Source organism: Paroedura picta, chromosome 3, assembly GCF_049243985.1.
Source record: "Paroedura picta isolate Pp20150507F chromosome 3, Ppicta_v3.0, whole genome shotgun sequence".
Lineage (NCBI taxonomy): Eukaryota > Metazoa > Chordata > Lepidosauria > Squamata > Gekkonidae > Paroedura > Paroedura picta.
In genome coordinates this window covers 119,770,575-119,791,221 of record NC_135371.1, presented here as the reverse complement: position 1 = coordinate 119,791,221, position 20,647 = coordinate 119,770,575, and the positions used below count along the sequence as shown (strand labels likewise).

The window sequence follows — 20,647 nt, the reverse complement described above, 5'->3', positions numbered from 1 at the left end:
ACTTCGTAGTGTCTACCAGCCCAAAATTAAAGCTTAATTAAAAGGAGACACTTAATGGAATGGGTTTATACTACCATGTAAGTGTGGGGTCTTAGATTTCCTATGTTAGCTGAATTTGAATTATTTAACATATCTCTGTAGTGACTCTTAGCTCAAACTTAAAGCATAACTAAAAGGAGGCACCTAACTGAGGAGGTGTAAATGTAACTAACGAAGACTTTATTTTACTAACTAATGAAGACTCTATTTTATCATTTTTGGTATCAATAATGTACACCTTTATAACTTAACAACCTATATATATATTTTTTTCCTTTTTCTTTCCGTACAACTAAGTAGGCTTTTATTTTTTCCTTTTTTCTTTTCCCTAGTGGAAATGTGGATGGCTCTAAGACTACGCTAAGTATAAATTGTTTATGATTGCTAAAATTGTTAAAAACTATGCAAACAAATGTTGAAACGATGGTAACAAAGTAGACTTCTCTTTTTAAATGTGGTGGAAATGTGAAAAAGTTTATAAGCTTTGGGTAAAAGTCCATAATATTGTAGCCATGTGGAGTCTTATAATCTTAAATGAAGAGAAGAGGGTTTTCAAGAACAATGGGGCCCTTATCTGATTTACCTAAAAGGGGATTGAAACGGGGTATCAAGTGTATCAAACGAAGAGCATAATCCTTTCTTTCTGTATCAATAATGTAGATTACTTGCATTGTATTATCTTTAAATATTTTAAAAGGGGATTGAAATGGGGAACTAAATGTATCAAATGAAGAGCATAACCTTTTTTCTTCTGTACTAACAATGTAGATTGCCTGTATTTCATTATCTTTAATCCTGGAAAATAAAAATGAAAATCTTTTTAAAATATATATATATATTAGCAAAGCAGATCTGGGGGCACAGTGATCCAAAACTGGAACAGGGGGACGGATTATGAGATGGTTTCCACCAATAGTAGACTCCCAAGAAAAATTATTCCCTGATTCCACTCAACACCCCAAAACCAACTCTGGCTAGACGTGGCATATGCAACCACAGAGGGGAGCATACAGGTTCTAGCCCTTCTGAAAGGTGAGTGAAAGGCTGAGGGACAAGTGCAGTTTACTTCCTTCTGCAAACCCAGAAGGCAACAAATCCTTCCACACAATGATTGCTTTGAGGAGAAGGAGAGGTTGAGGCCTGCTTTCCCCTCTGATGTGAAGAAAGGATACTGGGAGGAAAGGTAATAGACTGAGTGGCAGTACACATCCTTTGGCGTTCAGCCTCTGAGCCTAAGTATCTCCTTAAAACAGCTATCTTGCTTTCGCTTTGATGGTGACACAGTTGTTTTTTCCCCATGTTTTAAAAGTATTCTTCTAATCAAACAGGCACTTTCAACATTACATAAATAAGGATTCCGTGTTTGTTAAAATGTTATGTAAATGAGCAAAAATGTGATGTACAGAAACTACATTGTCATGGATATGGGCAAGGATATAGGGGAACAAAGATCCTCCTGTGGCACAGAGTGGTAAAGCAGCTGACATGCTGTCTGAAGCTCTGCCCATGAGGCTGGGAGTTCGATCCCATCAGCTGGCTCAAGGTTGACTCAGCCTTCCATCCTTCCGAGGTCAGTAAAATGAGTACCCAGCTTGTTGGGGGGTAAACAGTAATGACTGGGGAAGGGAATGGCAAACCACCCTGAGTCTGCCAAGAAAATGCTAGAGGGCGTCACCCCAAGGGTCACATATGACTCGGTGCTTGCACAGGGGATACCTTTACCTTTATAGGTGAACAATTGAAGAAGCTGGTTTTTGTATCCTATTTTTAACTACTCAAGGAGTCTCAAAGCAGTTTAGAATTGACTACCCCTCCTCTCCCCCCAAAAGCCACCTTGTGAGGTAGTGGGGCTGAGAGAACTCTGAGAGCACTGCTCTGTAAGAACAGCCCTGTGACAGATCTAAGGTCACCCAACTGGCTACATATGGTGCACTGAGGAATCAAGCCTGGTTCTCCAGATTAGAGTCCGCCACTCTTAGGTACTACACCAAGCTGGACTTGACTAAAAAGGTCCTGGAAAACGTTTCTGCAAACCAGAGACAGAGCTGCTATAGCTTCTCCACTGACACACCAAAAGGGTATTTAAAGACTGAGAACAGAACAAAGGGAACAAAGACGTAGCACAATTATATGGACTTGTGTAGTTTATAAGCCATCTTACCCAGATCAATAGATATTATATGTTGAGGCCCAGGTGCAGAAATATTTCAGAATAGCAAGAATGTCCATCTTTACAGAAGATTTAGTTCAAAGATGAGGTGTACTGACTGAGAGTCAACAGATATTCATTCATATGTATGACAAATATGTAATCACTATTTTAAAATAGATTTTGTCATGATAAAAAGCAGCAAGCATGGACTAATAATTTTAATATATTTCAAGAACAGATAACTTGGTGTGGTATTTGAAGTTATGAGATAATTAGCCAAGAATGTACACGCTTATCAAGTGGGACAGCCAACTATTGTTAGGAGATTTTAAAAGCTTATAAATATGGGAAGCTGAAATGATTGGGAGCTTCTTTTTAAAAGAGAATCTTTGCTTGTGACCAGCTTATCTTTGGATAACATACTTATATGGACTCATGTAATTGCTCTCTTTTAATTATCTGTACGGTAGCAAAAGACAATAATTTTCTGTTGAGTTAGACAATGTTAAAAATTGAATAGTTATGGTTTAATAAAGGATTAAAATGGAAACATGGATTAAATTGTACTATGCTTGCAACAAACCTAAAATGTTGCTGAGGTGTACTTCTTCCCAGGAATTAGATTACCTGATATAGGAAAGCCAACTAGATGCCTAGAGGTTCTTAAGTGCATGCCTGTATCTGAATCAGGCCTGACTAGTCATCCAGAACAAAATGTTCTTTTGTAGAAAAAAAGCAGCCCCACAGTAAACTAATTTCTGCTTGCAAAAATAGTCAATGCCAATAAAAGAGTGAGGCTGCACACAGTTAAGCAAGCACATAATTTTTAATGGACTTAACTGTGTGCCGGATTGTGAATGATCTACAGATGTCTAACTTCTCATGTACATAAATGCATATCCGTTAATTTTTTTTAACCACAGCATTAAATTGAACGGATGTGTGTTCAGTTCCCATCCAACCTTGTGCCACTATCAACAGTCAGCAGACAGTGTCTCCAGTGAGTTTTCTTTCCCCTTGTTTTGATCCACATGAATCATAAAATGCAGTTCGGCCCCAGCTACTAATTTCTGTCTAAAACTAATTATGCAAATCCTAGAAGTGGGGGGGAGGGGGTATGTTCAAGTGACTTGAGGTGTACATGTTACAACAGACATTCTATCAAGACACATTCTTGAAAAGATTCTTGAATTACTGCACATAGCAAATGGGACAGTTAAAGCAGAGGATCAATTCTGACATTGCAACATAATCCATGGCTTATTTGAGGATGCTTATGGATTTCCTTTCCACTTCTGCTGCCTTAGATTCCAGTTGCTTGGGAGAAATGGGTGCTTATAGAAATGTTTTCAGTGCATGAATGAATCACATATTTCAAAAGTCAATATCACAACTCTAGTATCAGCTTCCGGAGGTTTGTAACAGGTAACTCTCTTTTCAGAACATTTTTAAGCATCAGAAACTGTAAAGGAATCTGGCAGCTGTTACACATCTGCCTGAACATTAAGTCCAACATTCCCCATGTGGTTGAGTGAGCTCAAGGAACTTAACACTGAAACTATTGCCTTAACTTGAAAGATCTTGAGCTGATACCAATTCCTAGCCTTGCAAGCCTGGAATAATACCAGGAGATGATTTGACATGCTGACAGTCTCATAGATGAGGTCAAAATCCAGCCTGGCAGACCAAGGTGACATGCCAGCAGGACTGTCAAGAATCTGTATACATGAACTAGAGAGCTCCTCAAAATGTAGCAGTTCCTCAATTCAGCCTAAAAAATACCCTAGGTACCACATCTGTGCATACCCGTGTGTGTGTGTGTGCGCGCATGTCCGTGTGCACATATCTGTGTCCATGAGTGTGAGAAGTGCCACCACAATGCAGCCCTGGCAAGGGGCTTTCAAGACAAGTGAGAAGCAGAGTTTGTTTGTCATTGCCTCCCTCTGCAGAGTCTTTCTTGATGGACTCTCTTCCAAGTACTGACCATGCTAATCTTCTGAGGTCTGATGAGGTTAAGCTATATTATATCTCCTTCCTTCCTTCCTTCCTTCCTTCCTTCCTTCCTTCCTTCCTTCCTTCCTTCCTTCCTTCCTTCCTTCCTTCCTTCCAGGGTGCCATTCATACATACAAAGTCCATAGCATTCCAACGTGGAACTGAACCATTTATCAGGAAAAGTAATGTGAATGAGCCCTTATTTAGATGCTCACCTCAATATTTTCTGTTCCTTGCAAGAAGCGCAAGCTGACAGACTCCAGAGCCTCTCGAGGCCATTCATGGAACCAGTCTATCGCTGTGCAGTTCACAATGGCTGGGAACTTCCGACTGCGAACTCTCAACTTATTTCCCACAGGGGAAAAGCAAAGAGCAACCTGAAGGAAAGGAGAACACATCACCAGACAAAGTCAGGGAGAAGTATGGTTTTGCCAGACTGGAAGCTGGCTGATAATACTCTCCAACAGTGTACATCCATAGACATGTAATCTAGCAGCCTTGCCATATCATAACTTATAAATGTTCAGTTGTTATTCCTATGTTGCACAGAATCTGGACATGTCCCTCAAGGTAGAATTTCTCTTGCAAGGATATCACATCCTCTCAGCACTCAAATTGCAATATTTCACCTGCCTGAGAGAAACTGTATACTAAGAAAAATACTGCAGAAAGTCTGGCATCAGAAACAGCTATCAGAAAAATAAGGCATTTTACTTTCCCAAATACAGCTATTAGCATTGGGAGATCTGATTCTTGGGGACTAAGATCCTACCTTGAGCTGTCGTCTAACTCGATCAATGAAGAATTTCCAGCAGGCCTCCCTGGTGTCCATCAGTCCTTGGGCTTTGACTTCATTCCTCACATTACTGATGATATTTTCAACTTCATCATCTGGGAAAAGATCAGGAATTTCTCCTAGAAACAAAAATAATATTTCCAGCCATTATGAGCATGGCATTATATAGTATTTTATGGATATTTTGAGGAAGCTCAGTGGTGATTGGGGGGGGGGGGTATGTTCTTGCCTTGCTTTTAATTGATTTTTAATACTGAAACTTGATGGTTTTATGATATTGATGGTTTTGTGGTATTGTTTTTCTCTCATATGCTGTCATAAGCAGGTCTCTGGATAAGTGGCATATAAATTTCCTAAAAAAATCATCACTAGGATAGTTTCATCATAAGAAACAAGGTTTGTTGTTGTTGTTAGGTGCGAAGTCGTGTCCGACCCATCGCGACCCCATGGACAATGATCCTCCAGGCCTTCCTGTCCTCTACCATTCCCCGGAGTCCATTTAAGCTTGCACCGACTGCTTCAGTGACTCCATCCAGCCACCTCATTCTCTGTCGTCCCCTTCTTCTTTTGCCCTCAATCAGTCCCAGCATTAGGCTCTTCTCCAGGGAGTCCTTACTTCTCATGAGGTGTCCAAAGTATTTCAATTTCATCTTCAGGACCTGGCCTTCTAAAGAGCAGTCAGGGCTGATCTCCTCTAGGACTGACCGGTTTGTTCGCCTTGCAGTCCAAGGGACTCGCAAGAGTCTTCTCCAGCACCAGAGTTCAAAAGCCTCAATTCTTTGATGCACGGCCTTCCTTATGGTCCAGATTTCACAGCCATACGTTGCAAAAGAAACAAGGCTATGCAGTGGTAATAGGAAAGATTCCAGAATATCTCACTCTTAGAGAACTTTCTCATCATTACTAAAGGAACACAAAAAGCACCATGGGACATAAATGTGCCAGGCTATGTTGTTTCAGATATGTACATATTTTTTCTCAGCCAATTCCCTTAGAACACTTTTATGCTAAAATGGTCCAAAAATCGATGATTATACAGAAAGTCCCTTCAGTAATAATGTTTATAGCCAAGCCAACAATGAGGCTGCCATACCTGCCCATAGACCCTAGGAGATTCTGAATGCCTCTGTTCAAGTCATTCTTTTGCTTACTCTTCTCTGTTTATAGTGGTTGAGTGGCTAGATCTGCCTTCTGTTGAGAGAGACTTTTGTTCTACTCTCAATGGGTTTCTATTTAAAATTACTTTTGCTGTCAGGACCCTCTTGTGCCACCTTTAAAGGAGTGGAGCCTGAAGATCTTCTGTTACCTATTACATTGCTCTTTTCTGCTCACCACATTGGCTTCTGTGCCTGTGCTTATTTATTCCTTGACTCCATGTATAGGATCCCTTCCTACTTCTGACTGCAGGTCCTCAAGATAGCTATCCATTTCCAACCATACTTAAGAAATGCACACATTTAAAATAAAAACAGCAAATAAAAATGTCAAATATCTATCATCTATATAAAACCAGGGGCCAAGGAACATTGCATATTAGGCCATGAACCATACCTGAAGCTAGCAAATCATTTACCAGCACTAAAAATCTCTCATCAGCCACTTGAGCATCTGTCATGAGAAAGACAGTACCCACATTCTTCATTCCTGCTGCAATGTACTGTGCTGCCAGGTCTGCCTATAGGTGCAAGAAGGGAAATGAAGTTATATTTAAGCAGCCATTTTGACAATCCAACATCCAGCCAAACATGCTGGTATCTCTCCAGAGTCAAAGTATGTACATTCCTAAGCAAATTGCTGATACAATTGTTTATTATTGAGTGCAGAGCAGCACTCGGGGCTATATTAAGAACAGCCACAGATTCTCCTCCAAGAAGTAGAATGCCAAAGCTCATCATTATCATCTGAATCACTTCAATCTCTTTGCAAACCATTTCTGATGGAACAGCATATTACTAATGGAGGCCAGTTCTCTTTTTGAACGTTCATGAACTTCATTGGGCTAAAATAATCATGATTGCTGGAGACATGTGAATAGATTTCCTGCATTGTTTTAAAAAGTGGTTTATAGCAATCTTCCCATCCCCACAACCTCAAGTCATTTTCCTGATATAAATCACACACTATTTATTTTATATCCAAAATCTATATCCCATCTTTCTGCCTTCACAAGGGCCACCAAGGCAGCCAACAAATTAAAACATAAATAATAAAATTTTATTTTGAACCCATTTTAAACATACTCTGCCACAAAAACACACATTAAAACAGCAAAAAGTTGTTTATACAAAGACATACAAACAATAATCAAAACACAACCAGAGCTACTGTTTGACCTAGGGTGAGGATAGATATAGGCACTATATGAGTGATGTCTGTTCCATTCATGGAGCAACTAGCAGGGATGAGGGTTCACATTACAAAAATAGAACAATTAAACACCCTTCCCTTCTGCACATGGCAGACTTGACCTGAATTCAGACCGTCTTAAAATGTATGTGCAGGATGGCTTACTTGGGGGGGGGGGGGGGGGACCAGACACGAAAGACTCCCTGTGTGTAAAAAGCTTAGTATATCAGGTTTTCAAAAAAAAAATGTTGTCCAGCCTATGTATTCTGAGGTAGTCCCATATCTGTGATGGGCTAACTTGCAACATGCAGAAAATCTCTGGCTTTTAAACAAGCAACCTTGCCCCCACTGCTAATATGCAGCATTCTGAAACAGTATAGTTCTAATTACCAAGATTAATATAATTCATGCCTATTAATATGCATGGGGATGAAAGCTGGAGCTTTATTTATTTATTTGTTTATTTGTTTATTTATTTATTTGGATTTTTATACCACCCATTCTTTACAGCTCTGGGCGGTTTACATGAAACGTGAGAAAATTATGAGAAAACAGAAGTCCCTGGGAAAGACAATAATGGTAGGAAAAGTTGAGGGCACCAGAAAACCCAACATGAGATGGACTGAATAAAGGATGCCATGGCGCTCAGTTTGCAAGACCCGAGCAATAGTGTCAAGGAGTCCAGACGTGAACTCTATGGGTTCCCAGGTCTGGTGTGCACAACAAGAAACAGATTTTGTAAAAATATGTGTAAAGTTTATTAGAACAGATTTTAGAATATGAATTTAACAGTTAGCAACACTGGGATGTTCTATGCAAGCAGGCAAACAGAGGACAGAAAGTGTGGTCCAGGTCTGAACTGGGTCAGACGTCTGAGGAGTCCTGCAAGTAGGTAACCTGGCAGGAGTCAGGTGAGGTGGGTGTCAGCAGTCATAGCTAAGCACACAAGCCTCTGTTCTCAGCTGTGCCTAAATCATCATCCCAGTTGCCTTGGGACCTCATCCTGGAAAGACTCATTCCCAACGAGTCATCACTGCCAGGGTAATAAACATACACAGCAACTTTTAACCTTTAATTTGACACAAAGACACCTTCTGCGATGACCCACAGCTGTCTTGGGGGAGCTGTCAGTCTGTTGAATTCCAGCTGGTCTCGAACAGGGCTGGTAGCTGCTCTGGATAGCTTCTCCTGGCACTTCCAGCTCAAGATCCTGAGGAGCCTGCTCCACCAGTGGGCTTGGTCAGGGCAGGCTGTCAGGCTGACATGTTTCTCTCTGAGCAGCCAACCCCTCCTGTTGGAGCCCTGCCTGTGTCCTGAAGAGTCCCCACTGGTCTGAGCCAGTTTGGTGTAGTGGTTAGGAGTGCGGACTTGTAATCTGGCATGCCAGGTTCGATTCTGCGCTCCCCCACATGCAACCAGCTGGGTGACCTTGGGCTCGCCACGGCACTGATAAAACTGTTCTGACCGGGCAGTGATATCAGTGCTCTCTCAGCCTCACCCACCCCACAGGGTGTCTGTTGTGGGGGGAGGAATGGGAAGGCGACTGTAAGCCGCTTTGAGCCTCCTTCGGGTAGGGAAAAGCGGCATATAAGAACCAACTCTTCTTCTTCTTCTTCTTCTCATAACAGTTGGATTCTTTGCAAAACCTTCTGCACATGCTCTAGATGCTCTTCCCAAGTTGAGCTATAAATAGCAATATCAAACTGATAAGAAGCTGCAAAACTTAAAAGTATTTGATCCATTACCCTTTGAAAAGTCTTGCTGGCCCCATTCAAATTGAGTGGCACCTTGACAAACTAGCAGTGTCCCACGGGCAACATAAAAGCTGTTTTATCCAAGGCCTCAGGGCTAAGAGGAGTGTGCCAATAACCAGGTGCTAAATTAATAGTGCTGATGCATGCAGTCCCCGCCAAGTCCTCCATCAGACTCTCTACTCCAGGAATGGGAAAGGGGGCTACATCAGTTAGTTTGCTGTTTCCTGAAATCCCCACAAAACCAGTATTCAGTGGGAGTATTCTCTGATTGCTTCTCCTTTGGCACAATAACCAGACTCCTTAATTACCCCCCCCCCTTCAGCATGTGTTGAATTTCAGTAGCCACTATTTCTTCCATGGGCCCATTTGATGGAAGAGGGCTGGATTTTATAGGTGCACGAGTGCCTGTCTCCATATGATGCATAATTAAGACGGTCAAGCCAGCTACATTTGTAAAGAAAGGCTGAAGATTAGAATGTTGTCAGGGCAAGCCTACGTGTTGGTGGCTATTTCCCCCCCCCCCCCCACATAGCATTTGCCATAACAATTGTTCTCTCTTTTTTTGCTTCTGAAAAGCTCATGTTTTTCAAATGGCTGTACCACGTTTTTAAAAGCAAGAATTCAAATAAACTTAATTGTCATGGTGAATTCTGCATGAGGGGGAAAATAAACACCCACAGGCAAGTTTGAACCAATAACATTTGGCTCTTCAGGCAAATATTTATGCTATACAGCTTATAAAGCATATAAACAAGACACAAAGGTTTTTTCTGATTTAAAAAAAACACAAATGCAATGCAGTATTGTTTTTAAAAAACTAACTTGTAAAAGAAATAAATTGACAGGATGGGAGGGGGGTAGAGCAGACAGCAGCCCTTCAGAGTGTTTTTCTAACTCCCCCCCCACACACACACATACACACACACACTGTGTGATGCATATGTTGGGAGGAAGAAAAGGGGAGTGGCTGGAGGGGATGTACAAGAAAGTCTTGTCTGTAGTTCTGACACTAACACTTGACTCCAATTCTCACAAGACTTAAGGGAGGCTTATGAAAAAATAAAATACTTAATTATTACTGGAGCTTAGACAAGATGAAGGCAGAGAAAACTGTCTACTAAACTGGAAGCCCAGAAGTGAAAGAAGCTTTAAGAATCTCTCCTTAGAATTTCAGAAGACACCCCATGCCTGAAACTGACCAATAAGCATAGACTGTGGCACAATGTCAGTGGTGGAAGCATGGCAGGGGGTGGGGGTGGGAATCTGATGGAGTTGTTCTGCTTGTGAATTCCCTTCACCTAGGAAGCCCAAAATGGGGGGAACTTTTAAAAGAAATGGACATTCAGCAAATGGAAATGAACTGAATCCTGAATGGAGGTAAAGCCATACAGAAGCAAAACAAAAGCCCCACCCACCTGAGAAGTAAACCCAGTTGGCATGCAGAAGAGGAAAATACACCTGAGGGGAATGCAAAAGTGAAAGGAAAGTTGAGTGCATAAATGGCCTTTAATCTCGTGTAAACTAAGAAAAATGGAAGAAAATTCACTGTAAACACTTGGTGTGTTTCTGGAAGTAATAATGGAAATACATTAAAGAATCAAGGAATTACAAGTCTCACTCAAAGTATAGGCTAAGAGGCTACAACCCGTTTAATCTCGGCTTTATGATTTTCTCACCTTCAGGTCAGGAATCCCATAGCCTTTTCTCAAGGTGATCTGGAAAACCTCCAGTGAGCTGATGAAAGCTGCTAATCTTGTCAGGCTCTGCTTACCGCTTCCTCCCACACCAACCAGCAATGCATTTCCTCTGGGAGATTCCAGGATACGGCTGATGCGGCAACTAAATGGAAAGGTACACAGTTGCTTCTTAGGAATTGTTTTTCCTCTGCAGTACACCTGTTAAGACTCTGAAGTGGGTATATTTAACTCCTATATAAGGAGCTAGGTCCCAATCTGGTAGAATAAGCTCCCGGAAGAACTAAGGGCCCTGACGGAACTGGGTTAGTTTCACAGGGCCTGTAAGATGGAGCTCTTCTAACTGGCATTTGTTTGGGGCCAATGAACAGCAAGACTACTCTAGTTAAACAACCTTTGGGCTCCCTCTATATAGATATCCCCCCTGAAAACTAAACACTCTTGAATGAAACAGTTGGGCTATATAGCTGGTAGTAATGGTATGACTATTTTTGATATGGTTTTAATATATGTAAAATTCTATTTATTATGTATGTTTTATAAATAAAGCTGGAAGCTGCCACGAGCCAGATGACGTCCATCACTAGTTAGACCGGGGTGGGTCGCCGCTGCTGATACTGGTAGACCTTTCAGCAACATTCAACACAGTTAATCATGAGCTTTTAGCTCACTGCCTCACCGATGCCTGGATCAAAGGGACTGCCCTTCAGTGGCTGATCTCCTTTCTCTGGGATCATTGACAGAGGGTAGCAATAGGAGAGAGCTCCTCAAGCTGTCACCAGCTTGCATGTGGAGTCCCCTCAGGGACCTATTCTCTCTCCAATCTTATTCAATATCTTTATGCACCCTCTTGGTCAACTGGCGTGGAGGTTCGGGCTGGGTTGTCACCAATATGCTGAGGTCACCTAGCTTTTCCTGATGGACTCTGACTCTCTGCCAGAAGCATTAGCCAGCTGCCTGGAAGCAGGAGATGGCTCAAGCACAGTCACCTGAAGCTCAAATTAGTAGCAAATTAATCAATGGCATCATAACATCCAAAATATGCAGTATGATAATTATTTGCAAGAAAAGCAAATCAGTACCCTGGGTTCAATTTCTGTTCACAAAAACATTGGGTGGAGATGGATAGGGCTTTTAATTACTTATTTTCATAACTGGGATAGTGTCTGCCATTAATAATTAAAGTTGACATTTTTATTGCCCCAACGGTGAGTGACAACTGAACCCAGAGTACTGGGTTCACACCTTGATTAAATCTTTATTCGTCTTAAAGGCACTACTGGACACAAATTTTGTTGTGCTATTTTAGACCAACACGGCTACCCACTTGAATCTATCTTTATGTAAGGCACCACAAAGAACCTTGCACAGGTACAGAATGATATTTCCTTTCTTATTAAATGCAAATATCTGAACATTATACTTAAAGGACTGAGGATTAAGAATCTGCTGCAATCTACTTATTCTAAGCACTATGCAGAAAATAACTGAATCATATTCTCCAAGAAACTCCTCAAGCATCTGATCAATGTTCTGTACTACAAACATAAGTTGCTCAAGGAGATTCTAAACTGGACATTTCTACCCACTTGGTTGCAATGCCACACTGGACCTTTACACAGAATGCTTCTGCCACAAACAACATCACACACAGCAGACAATCCAGATATAATAATTAAAGAGGCAGACAAAAGAGGAGATGTTGTCATTATGAATAGATCAGACTATATCCAGGAGGCTCAAAGACAATTCTCAAATGCCACCTTTTACAAAAAACTACATTCAGTCCCCACACAAGAATACAAAAAAGAATTACACAAAATTATCAAGGAAATACCCCTGCACATTCAGGAAGAAATCATTTCAGACAAACCAAAGGAACCTCAACAAGGTACTTTTTATCTTCTACCCACCTGGCAACCCAGAGCGCCCCACTGTCTCAGACATAAACACTACCACCATGGGGCATCTGGTTAAATGGACTCTGTTCTAAGACCCTATGCCATTAGCGCTCCTAGTTATGTTTACAACACCACAGACTTTCTGAGGAAAATACAATCTTTGAACAACCTGCCAGAGAACACCACTTTAGCCACCGTGGATGTGGAATCCCGGTATACCAACAACCCAAACAAAGATGGATTATAAACCATAAGGAATACAATTTCTAACAACTGCCCAGAGTAATAGGGAAGGGCGGTATAAAAATCCAAATAAATAAAATAAATACCACAGCCGACTCAGCCACCAAACTGTGCCATTTTGTTCTCACCCATAACCACTTCATTCAACACTTATATCCACATTCCTTACATTCCCTTCTTCTTTTATTTTATTTGGGACAATGAGACTGTTATGTGATGTAAGTAAGTATACAATGCTATTTAGAATCTAGCTCTGTTCTCAGGACAGGATAACAAACTCAGCACAGCTTGTCATTTGAGGGGATGCCCCGATCCTTGGATGGAAACAGATGGGGCTTTTAATTACTTCTTTTCACAATTGGGAAAGTATCTACCATTAATAACTAACCTTGACATTTTTATTACCCCAAAGTTTTTGTGAATGACAATTCAACCCAGAGTACTGGTATGCTTTTCTAGCAAGGAATTATACCGCATATTTTGGACACTATGATGCCATTTACTAATTTTCAACTAATTTACTTTCTCCTTATATCTGTATCCTTATGATCCCTATTTCATTGTCTGAGGAAGTGTACATGCACATGAAAGCTCACACCTTGAATAAATCTTTGTTGGTCTTAAAGGTGCCTTTGGACTCAAATTCTCAGTTCCTGGCAAATAGATGGGGAAGAAATGGAGGTAGTTACAGATTTTATCTTCCTGGGCTCCAAGATCACTGCAGATGGGGACTGCAGCAAAGAAATTAAAAGACGCTTGCACCTGGGGAGGAAAGCTATGGCAAATCTAGACAGCATCCTAAAAAGCAGAGACATCATCCTGCCAACAAAAGTGTGTCTAGTCAAGGCAATGGTCTTTTCAGTTGCAATGTATGGCTGTGAAATTTGGACTGTAAGGAAGGCCAAGCGCCAAAGAATTGAGGCTTTTGAACTCTGGTGCTGGAGAAGACTCTTGCGAGACTCTTGCAAGGCAAACAAACCAGTCAGTCCTAGAGGAGATCAGCCCTGACTGCTCCTTAACAGGCCAGATCCTGAAGATGAAACTCAAATACTTTGGCCACCTCATGAGAAGGAAGGACTCCCTGGAGAAGAGCCTAATGCTGGGAGCGACTGAGGGCAAAAGAAGAAGGGGACGACAGAGAATGAGGTGGCTGGATAGAATCACTGAAGCAGTCGGTGTGAGCTTAAATGGACTCCGGGGAATGGTAGAGGACAGGAAGGCCTTGGAGGATCATTGTCCATGGGGTCGCGATGGGTCGGACACAGAGTTGCCAACAAGCCTGGAGAAAAATGTTCTTTTTCATAGTACATTTCTGGGCAGAAATGAAACGGACAGCAGAAGCTTGTTATGGCATGGAAGTAAATAACATCTGGTAAATAATATCCAATTAAGCCTCTATTAAAATACCATAGGCCTGAAGACAGTGAGCTCACTGGGGTGGTACATTGTTAGTGTGATGTGACTTATGCAGTCATTCTAGCCTTGAGGGACTTTTGTTTTCTTGCCTCCATTTTTATACTTCACTGTGACTAAGATTTCAGAAAAGATCTCCAAGAAAATCATCCCTTGCATTCAATAGCCCTGCAGTTCTTATGCGCATGACACCCTTGAAATCTGATTTCCTGCATACAAAGTAATTCAGAGAAATTACACAGAAACAAAGCCCAGACAGAAGCAGAAACAAAATCCAGAGTAAACGAAAATTGTTCCTGATTCTGAACAATGTGCAGGGATGGGTCTCCTTAGGCAAAGATAAATCATCTCCTGAGTCTAAGGATGACAACTGTGACCTGTAAAATTCCTGAGATTTGGGGGCAGTGCTTGGGCAGGGTGGAGTTTGGGGAGGGGAAGAAGTTTAGTGTGACAGAGACTCTCTCCTTTGAAGCAGCCATTTCCTCCAAGTGGAATGATCTCTGCAATCTGGAGATTAGGTGTAATTTCAGGATAACTCTAATACCCACCATGAGGTTGAACAAAATCTGAGTCCAATAGCAATTTACAAACCAAGAGCATTTTCCAGGATATAAAAGTGATAAGTGAGTTTTGTCTCACAAAAGCTTATACGCTTGAAAATGTTGGTCTTTAAGGAGCAACCAGACTCAAATTTTGTTCTACTGCTACCAACTAATATGGCTACCAATCTGAAATTATCTTGAGGTTGGCAATGCTGAGGTCTCTGCACTAAACTAAACAATAAGTAACCTTACATAACCTGATGAACTTAACAGACTTGCAAACTCATGTGGAGGGCTTCCTAGGCATCATAGGGGCCCAAATAAATAGCAGAGGTCAAATCAAATTATCCCCTTTGCTACTCTTGTTTTTCAGTCTGGGGAGAACTTTTTTCTATATGAATCAAATGTATCTACAAGGAGCCGTTCATGCAAATGTGTTCCATTGTTGGCTACAAGCAGAAACTGGCTACAAGCCTGGAGCAAATTCATTTTCTGTAGGGCTATATGGACAGACTGCAACTTCCGCTTGTAGCAAAATGATTAGGACAAAACCTATTAATTGAGAACACATTCAGTATGGGCAGGCATCCTCATTGGCCTGGGTTGAAAGATGAGCTGCAAAGGTTTTGTAGGAATCAAATGTTAAATGCAGCTCTTGACCGTTCAGAAGGAAAGATGGATCCTTACCTTGATGCTGGAATCAGATTGCAATCAGGAAAAAAAAAACCCAGTACTTCTGGTAGTTGTGGGCACTAATGCAAAGAACATGTGTAAAAGAAGCTGCCAGCTGCGGTGCCTGCCTTACAGCACACAAAGTCACTGCAGGTGCCCGGTTTTTAAAAGCACTGAAAAACCCAGACTGCAGCGTAGCCTGGTCTGCACAAAACCACTGAAGATAAAATGCTTGTTACTAACTGAATGGAATAAAAGCACCGTGGCGTGCAGCAGCACTATGACTGTATTAAATACCAAGGCCCTCTGGTGTGGGAATTGAAAGGATGCCGCACTCCCCGTAACACAAAGGAACAGCGGCGAGAACTAAGGGTTGTAGGCATTGTTCCCTTTTGTGACAGTGATTGCATTTGTTGCCTGGAGTTGCAGAAACAGTCAGGCTGCTCCTCCCGCCATTTTCTAATGAAACAAGTATCATTTTGTGACAGCTGGGAACATGAGGCAGGGGCTGGGGGGGGGGGATCTAGTGCTCTGAAGCACACACTCTTTTGAGACAGCCATTGCTTCTAAGCAAAACTAAAACAAAGCTGGAAACCTGTTGCCACATTTTAGAAACAGACATATGTGAGAATATACATTTACACCCCCATATGACTAGCAGGGTGGATTCCTGCCCCTGTCCTACCGCTCCTCTGAGCAAAGTGTAAAGGAGTCCTCCTGCCCAAAGGACCTTCGTGAAATAGAAAACCCTTTTAAGGTGGAGGAAGGCTTCTTAGGCTGAAAGAGGGCTCCCTGGAGAAAGATTGGATCCCTTCCTCCCCACACACACAAACATATATATAATATGCCAGTGGCACCTAAGAGGCCAACAAGATTTTCAGGGTATAAGCCTTCAAAGACAAAGACCCCTTCCTCAGATACAAGTAGGAATGGAGATCCCCAGCCTTTATATCCCAGTCAGGAGGTGGAAGAGCATTTCAGAGAAGGGAGTCAGGATGCAAAGGTACAATGCAAGATCTAAGCAGGTGGATTTCTCAACCTGTCATTTCCACAGTTCGGCCTGTAGAGATAATGACATATCTATTGAGATGCAGCAAAGTGTTAAAACATCCTCCTACAACGGCTTTTCTTTAATGGTTTCCTAACCTACTTTATGAGGATTTATTATAATGACCACTGTTGCCTTCATTAGATAGGGAATCTTGCTTTTTACAATTAGAAAATGGAGTCAAAATAATAATTTCAAAACACGTTGTGCAAACAGAAAAGGCAGGGACTGTTTTTCAGAGGCCCTGGCCATCCATTCCTCTATCATTTTAAAGTATATTTGCAGACATGACATTATACAATACCAATACACAAGCTCTCAAGTGTTCCAGAAGTACAGAATTCCCCTTACACATGGCACATGGCATCTTCAAACAGCACCAGGTTCATGGCAGCATTGACCTCATTGTGATTCTCCAAGGCTTCGCCTAAGAGTTGGTTCAAGGATTCCCAGCTCTGGACAGGCATGTACTTGGGCTCCCCTACTCCTTTTGCAAAGTGGCAAAACACATTCATCTTCTTTGTCTGTTCCAGAGTGTCCTCAATTTCCTAATGAGGAAGCACAGACATGAAACACACAGAGCTGTAGCCCCATCCAAACCCAGCAAATAAAAACAAAAACAAACAAAAACAGCAGCTTCAAGTCACTGCAGTCTCCTGGCTCAAGGGTGTGTAAAACAAGCTGCTGAACTAGATGGCCCACTGGTGTGATTCAGGAGGGCTCTTCATACGTTCTTATGATGTTGATCAGCAGATTCTTTCCATTAAGTCTTCCCTCAAATCCATTTCCAGACGGGGAAGCATTTAATCCAATCTCTCAGTGTAGTTCATCTTTTTCTTTCTGTATTTCTGTGTAATGAACTTTGTTAGTCTGACACATCTGCATACCAACTCCATTGTTCGGTGTAAGTACCTACTCAGTCCAAAAACTTTGTCCTCTGGAAGAAGAGTAGCTTGTAGCTTTAACCTCTCATGTCCCTGAGTTATAATGATATACATGGACACTCAACATGGATCCTCATACACAGAGAGAGCGAGTTTGCACAGCTCTCCCTCATTTTCTTTTTTTGGGAAGACTGTACTGTGAAAAAAATTAACAGGTCTAGGACAGAAACAATCACCAGACAGTTGACTGAATGATGGATGTCTTTGGATCCTCTCTATGGGGATTTGATTGATATCGGTGCCCTGTAGGAGTGCTTCTTTCCATACACTCCACCCATATATTTGTAAATAAAGCAAGTACTACAATGATACCATAAAATCTCCAATACTCTTTTCATATAGAGAAAAGGGAATCTGGGAGCACAGCCCTGGGACTTTTCATCATTCCAGGAAGCAGGCAGCACATAATAGCAGGAGCATCCCTGTTATTAGTAGCATGTGGAATGGTGGTGCTGATCCCCAACTATGAGAACTAGAACTCTGGCCTCAGAAAGTAACTGAATGGTACCTATGTCACTTACCTCACAACACTTCTTCACAGTCTCCGCTTGCATTTTATCAAAGAGATTTAAGTCCTTCTCATCAACCATCTTATCCCGATAAACACGACTGGATTCATGCAGGTACAGCTTAACTAAGTCCTGGGGACTCTTCAGACATTCAGGGGTTGAAAACAGAATACCCTGAAAAGGAACAGAGGTGAAATCGACGCACACTTTATTTGGCTTCCAGAGCAAATCTACAGATTGAGCTGTGGGGCCAAGATACAGGATCCAAAGAATAGGCTGCTGCTAAACTTTGTCATTATTATTCTGCTTTATTGGCCGTGCCTCATCACAAGCAGGCTCAGGGCAACTTACAGCAGAAATTTACAATTAAAATATCCTTTAAAATAAAACATTTTAAAACTAATACATAACTGTTCCATTTCCACCATAGCTCCCTTGGCCATTCTATTCAAAACTGTCCAGAAACTATGGTGCAGAGAGTAGCCAGCATAACCGGGGAGAGACATGAGATGGAAACAGGAGGGGGGGGCATTTTTCCTCCATTTATCCTGGCCTCAAACATGGATTTGGTGGAAGAGTGCCATTCCAAAAGAGCTACCAAATGGGCGAGGCCAGTCAGTTTTCTCTGGGTTTCTCTGAGTTCATGCTGTGTCACACCATTTGCATGGAACAAACTATCTTGGAATTCCTCTTCTCACTTCTGGCTCTGTGTTGTGGGTACAAGTGCACCCATGAATAATCGCACAAACCAACTAATGAATAATAGGTGACCTCTAAACTCCAAAATATGCACAATATGTACGTGAGGGGTCTATCCTTAGATCACTCTTATTGCAAGTACAAATGGTGACCTGATCATGTTAAGAAATAATAAATCCTGATGAAATATTTGTGTTTGCTGTTTAGCTCAGACTAAAGCATCAACTGTCTCTTAAATAGCTGAGTTTGTATTTCAGTTCAGCAGCAAATCTAGTTGCCTGTTCAGGGACAAGATGCAAATGGGAACACAATGAGAAGGCAAAATAGTGTTCTCATAAGGAGGAGCTAGGATATGCTGGCACAAAGAGAATGTCCTACTGCAAAGCCCTATGCCTTCCACCAAATAAAAGGAATAAAAACACTGAGTGGAGTTTCTACTTTGTGTTTCCACAGATATAGCCTTTGTTATCAGTAAATCTCAAGAAAGATTTAGGCACAGGATTACAACTATGATGTAAAATTTGCTTTTCAGAGAGATCAACCAGGAAGAATGTTCATTCTAGATTTTCGAGATTAAAGTCATGATCAAGCAGAAAGAAATGTGGGTCACCCCACAGCCTGGAATTCAGTCTTTCCTGAAATCTACTCATTCGTATCCTTGCAGTTTCCCACCCAATTGCAGGAGAAAAAAAACACCTTGGTTATACTAACTAAAAACAAAAAGTACTTTAATAAGGCAGATGCTGTCTTGAGAAAATATTAATTACTGTCAGATAATTGTGGTGTGTTTACAACAATTTTTTAAAATACTCAGGAAGATCTCTCTTTCAAAGTTCCAACAATAACTATGGGTTTAAGTGGTGGTCCCCAACCATTGGGTCTCAGCCCGGTGCCGGGCCACGAAGGCCCCGGCACCGGGCCGCGGCTCACTGTCCCCGCCCCCCCCCCCCGCTGTGAGAAACTTCCCAGGCCGCAAGCTTGCGGCCCGGGAGGCTTCTTTTTGCGGGAGGGGGGGAAGCGAGAAACACAGCCGCCAGTGCAAATGCGCATGCGTGGCAGGTCCGTGCATGGGCATGTGCACCATGCACAGCCGCAAATGCGCACATGTTGCACTTTCACGCATGCATGGCAGGTCCGCGCATGCGCGTCTGCGGCCACGCATGGCACAAACGCACGTGCACTGACCTGTTGTGCATGCGTGCGTGCGTGGAAGAGCCGCATATGCGCGTTTGCGGCCACATATAGCGCAAACACGCATGCATGGACCTGCCACTCATGCGCATTTGCGCGTGGGCTGCCGCGCATACGTGGCAGCCAAATCGCCCTCCCCCCCACCAGTCCGCAGCCTAATAAATGTTTAAGGAACCCACCTGAGTTTAAGGACACCCATTTAAATACACATTTAAATACATCTGATAGCTTAGCGATCCCCAACCTGAGGGCTGCGGACCACATGTGGTCCTTCAACTAATTGGAGGTGGGCCCCAAAGGATGCCTTCTCCCCCCCCCCGGCCCTTTACTTCATCCCCCCCAGCCCTTTACAACACACTTCATTGTTGTGGCATGTCTGTATCTTATTTTGAAGGGATGTTTAAACATTACCATAGCAATCAGAGAGCGTTAGGGCAGTGGTTGAGAGTAGAGGAGTAAACTACCCCCCCACACACACTGGGCCTCAGTAAAAGGCGTTGAGTGGTCCCCGGTGTTGAGTGGTCCCCAGTGATAAAAAGGTTGGGGACCACTGCGATAGCTGATTCAGGAATTATAAGATACACTCAAAGGCAAATGAAAGTGCCTTGCTTCTCCCAGCTTACCCAGGTTTAAAAGTTTGGCTTTTAATACTTTTACAAAATATAAATTGTTATTGTTATTGTTATTCAATTTATATCCCGCCACTCCCCA

At 42.1% G+C, this 20,647-nt stretch overlaps 1 protein-coding gene across 2 annotated transcripts in view; it reads right to left on the bottom strand.

The window, feature by feature from the left end:
* The window catches only part of DNAH9 (dynein axonemal heavy chain 9), a 303,268-nt gene that overhangs the window by 158,404 nt on the left and 124,217 nt on the right, over window positions 1-20,647 (bottom strand). For both annotated transcript variants that reach the window (XM_077327460.1, XM_077327461.1), the window contains exons 42-47: window positions 18,059-18,220; window positions 16,945-17,141; window positions 10,757-10,919; window positions 6,532-6,655; window positions 4,957-5,099; window positions 4,400-4,561 (exon numbers count right to left, since the gene is read on the bottom strand). In XM_077327460.1, coding sequence (XP_077183575.1) covers window positions 4,400-4,561; window positions 4,957-5,099; window positions 6,532-6,655; window positions 10,757-10,919; window positions 16,945-17,141; window positions 18,059-18,220 — 951 coding nt within the window. The remainder of the gene's footprint in view (window positions 1-4,399; window positions 4,562-4,956; window positions 5,100-6,531; window positions 6,656-10,756; window positions 10,920-16,944; window positions 17,142-18,058; window positions 18,221-20,647) is intronic.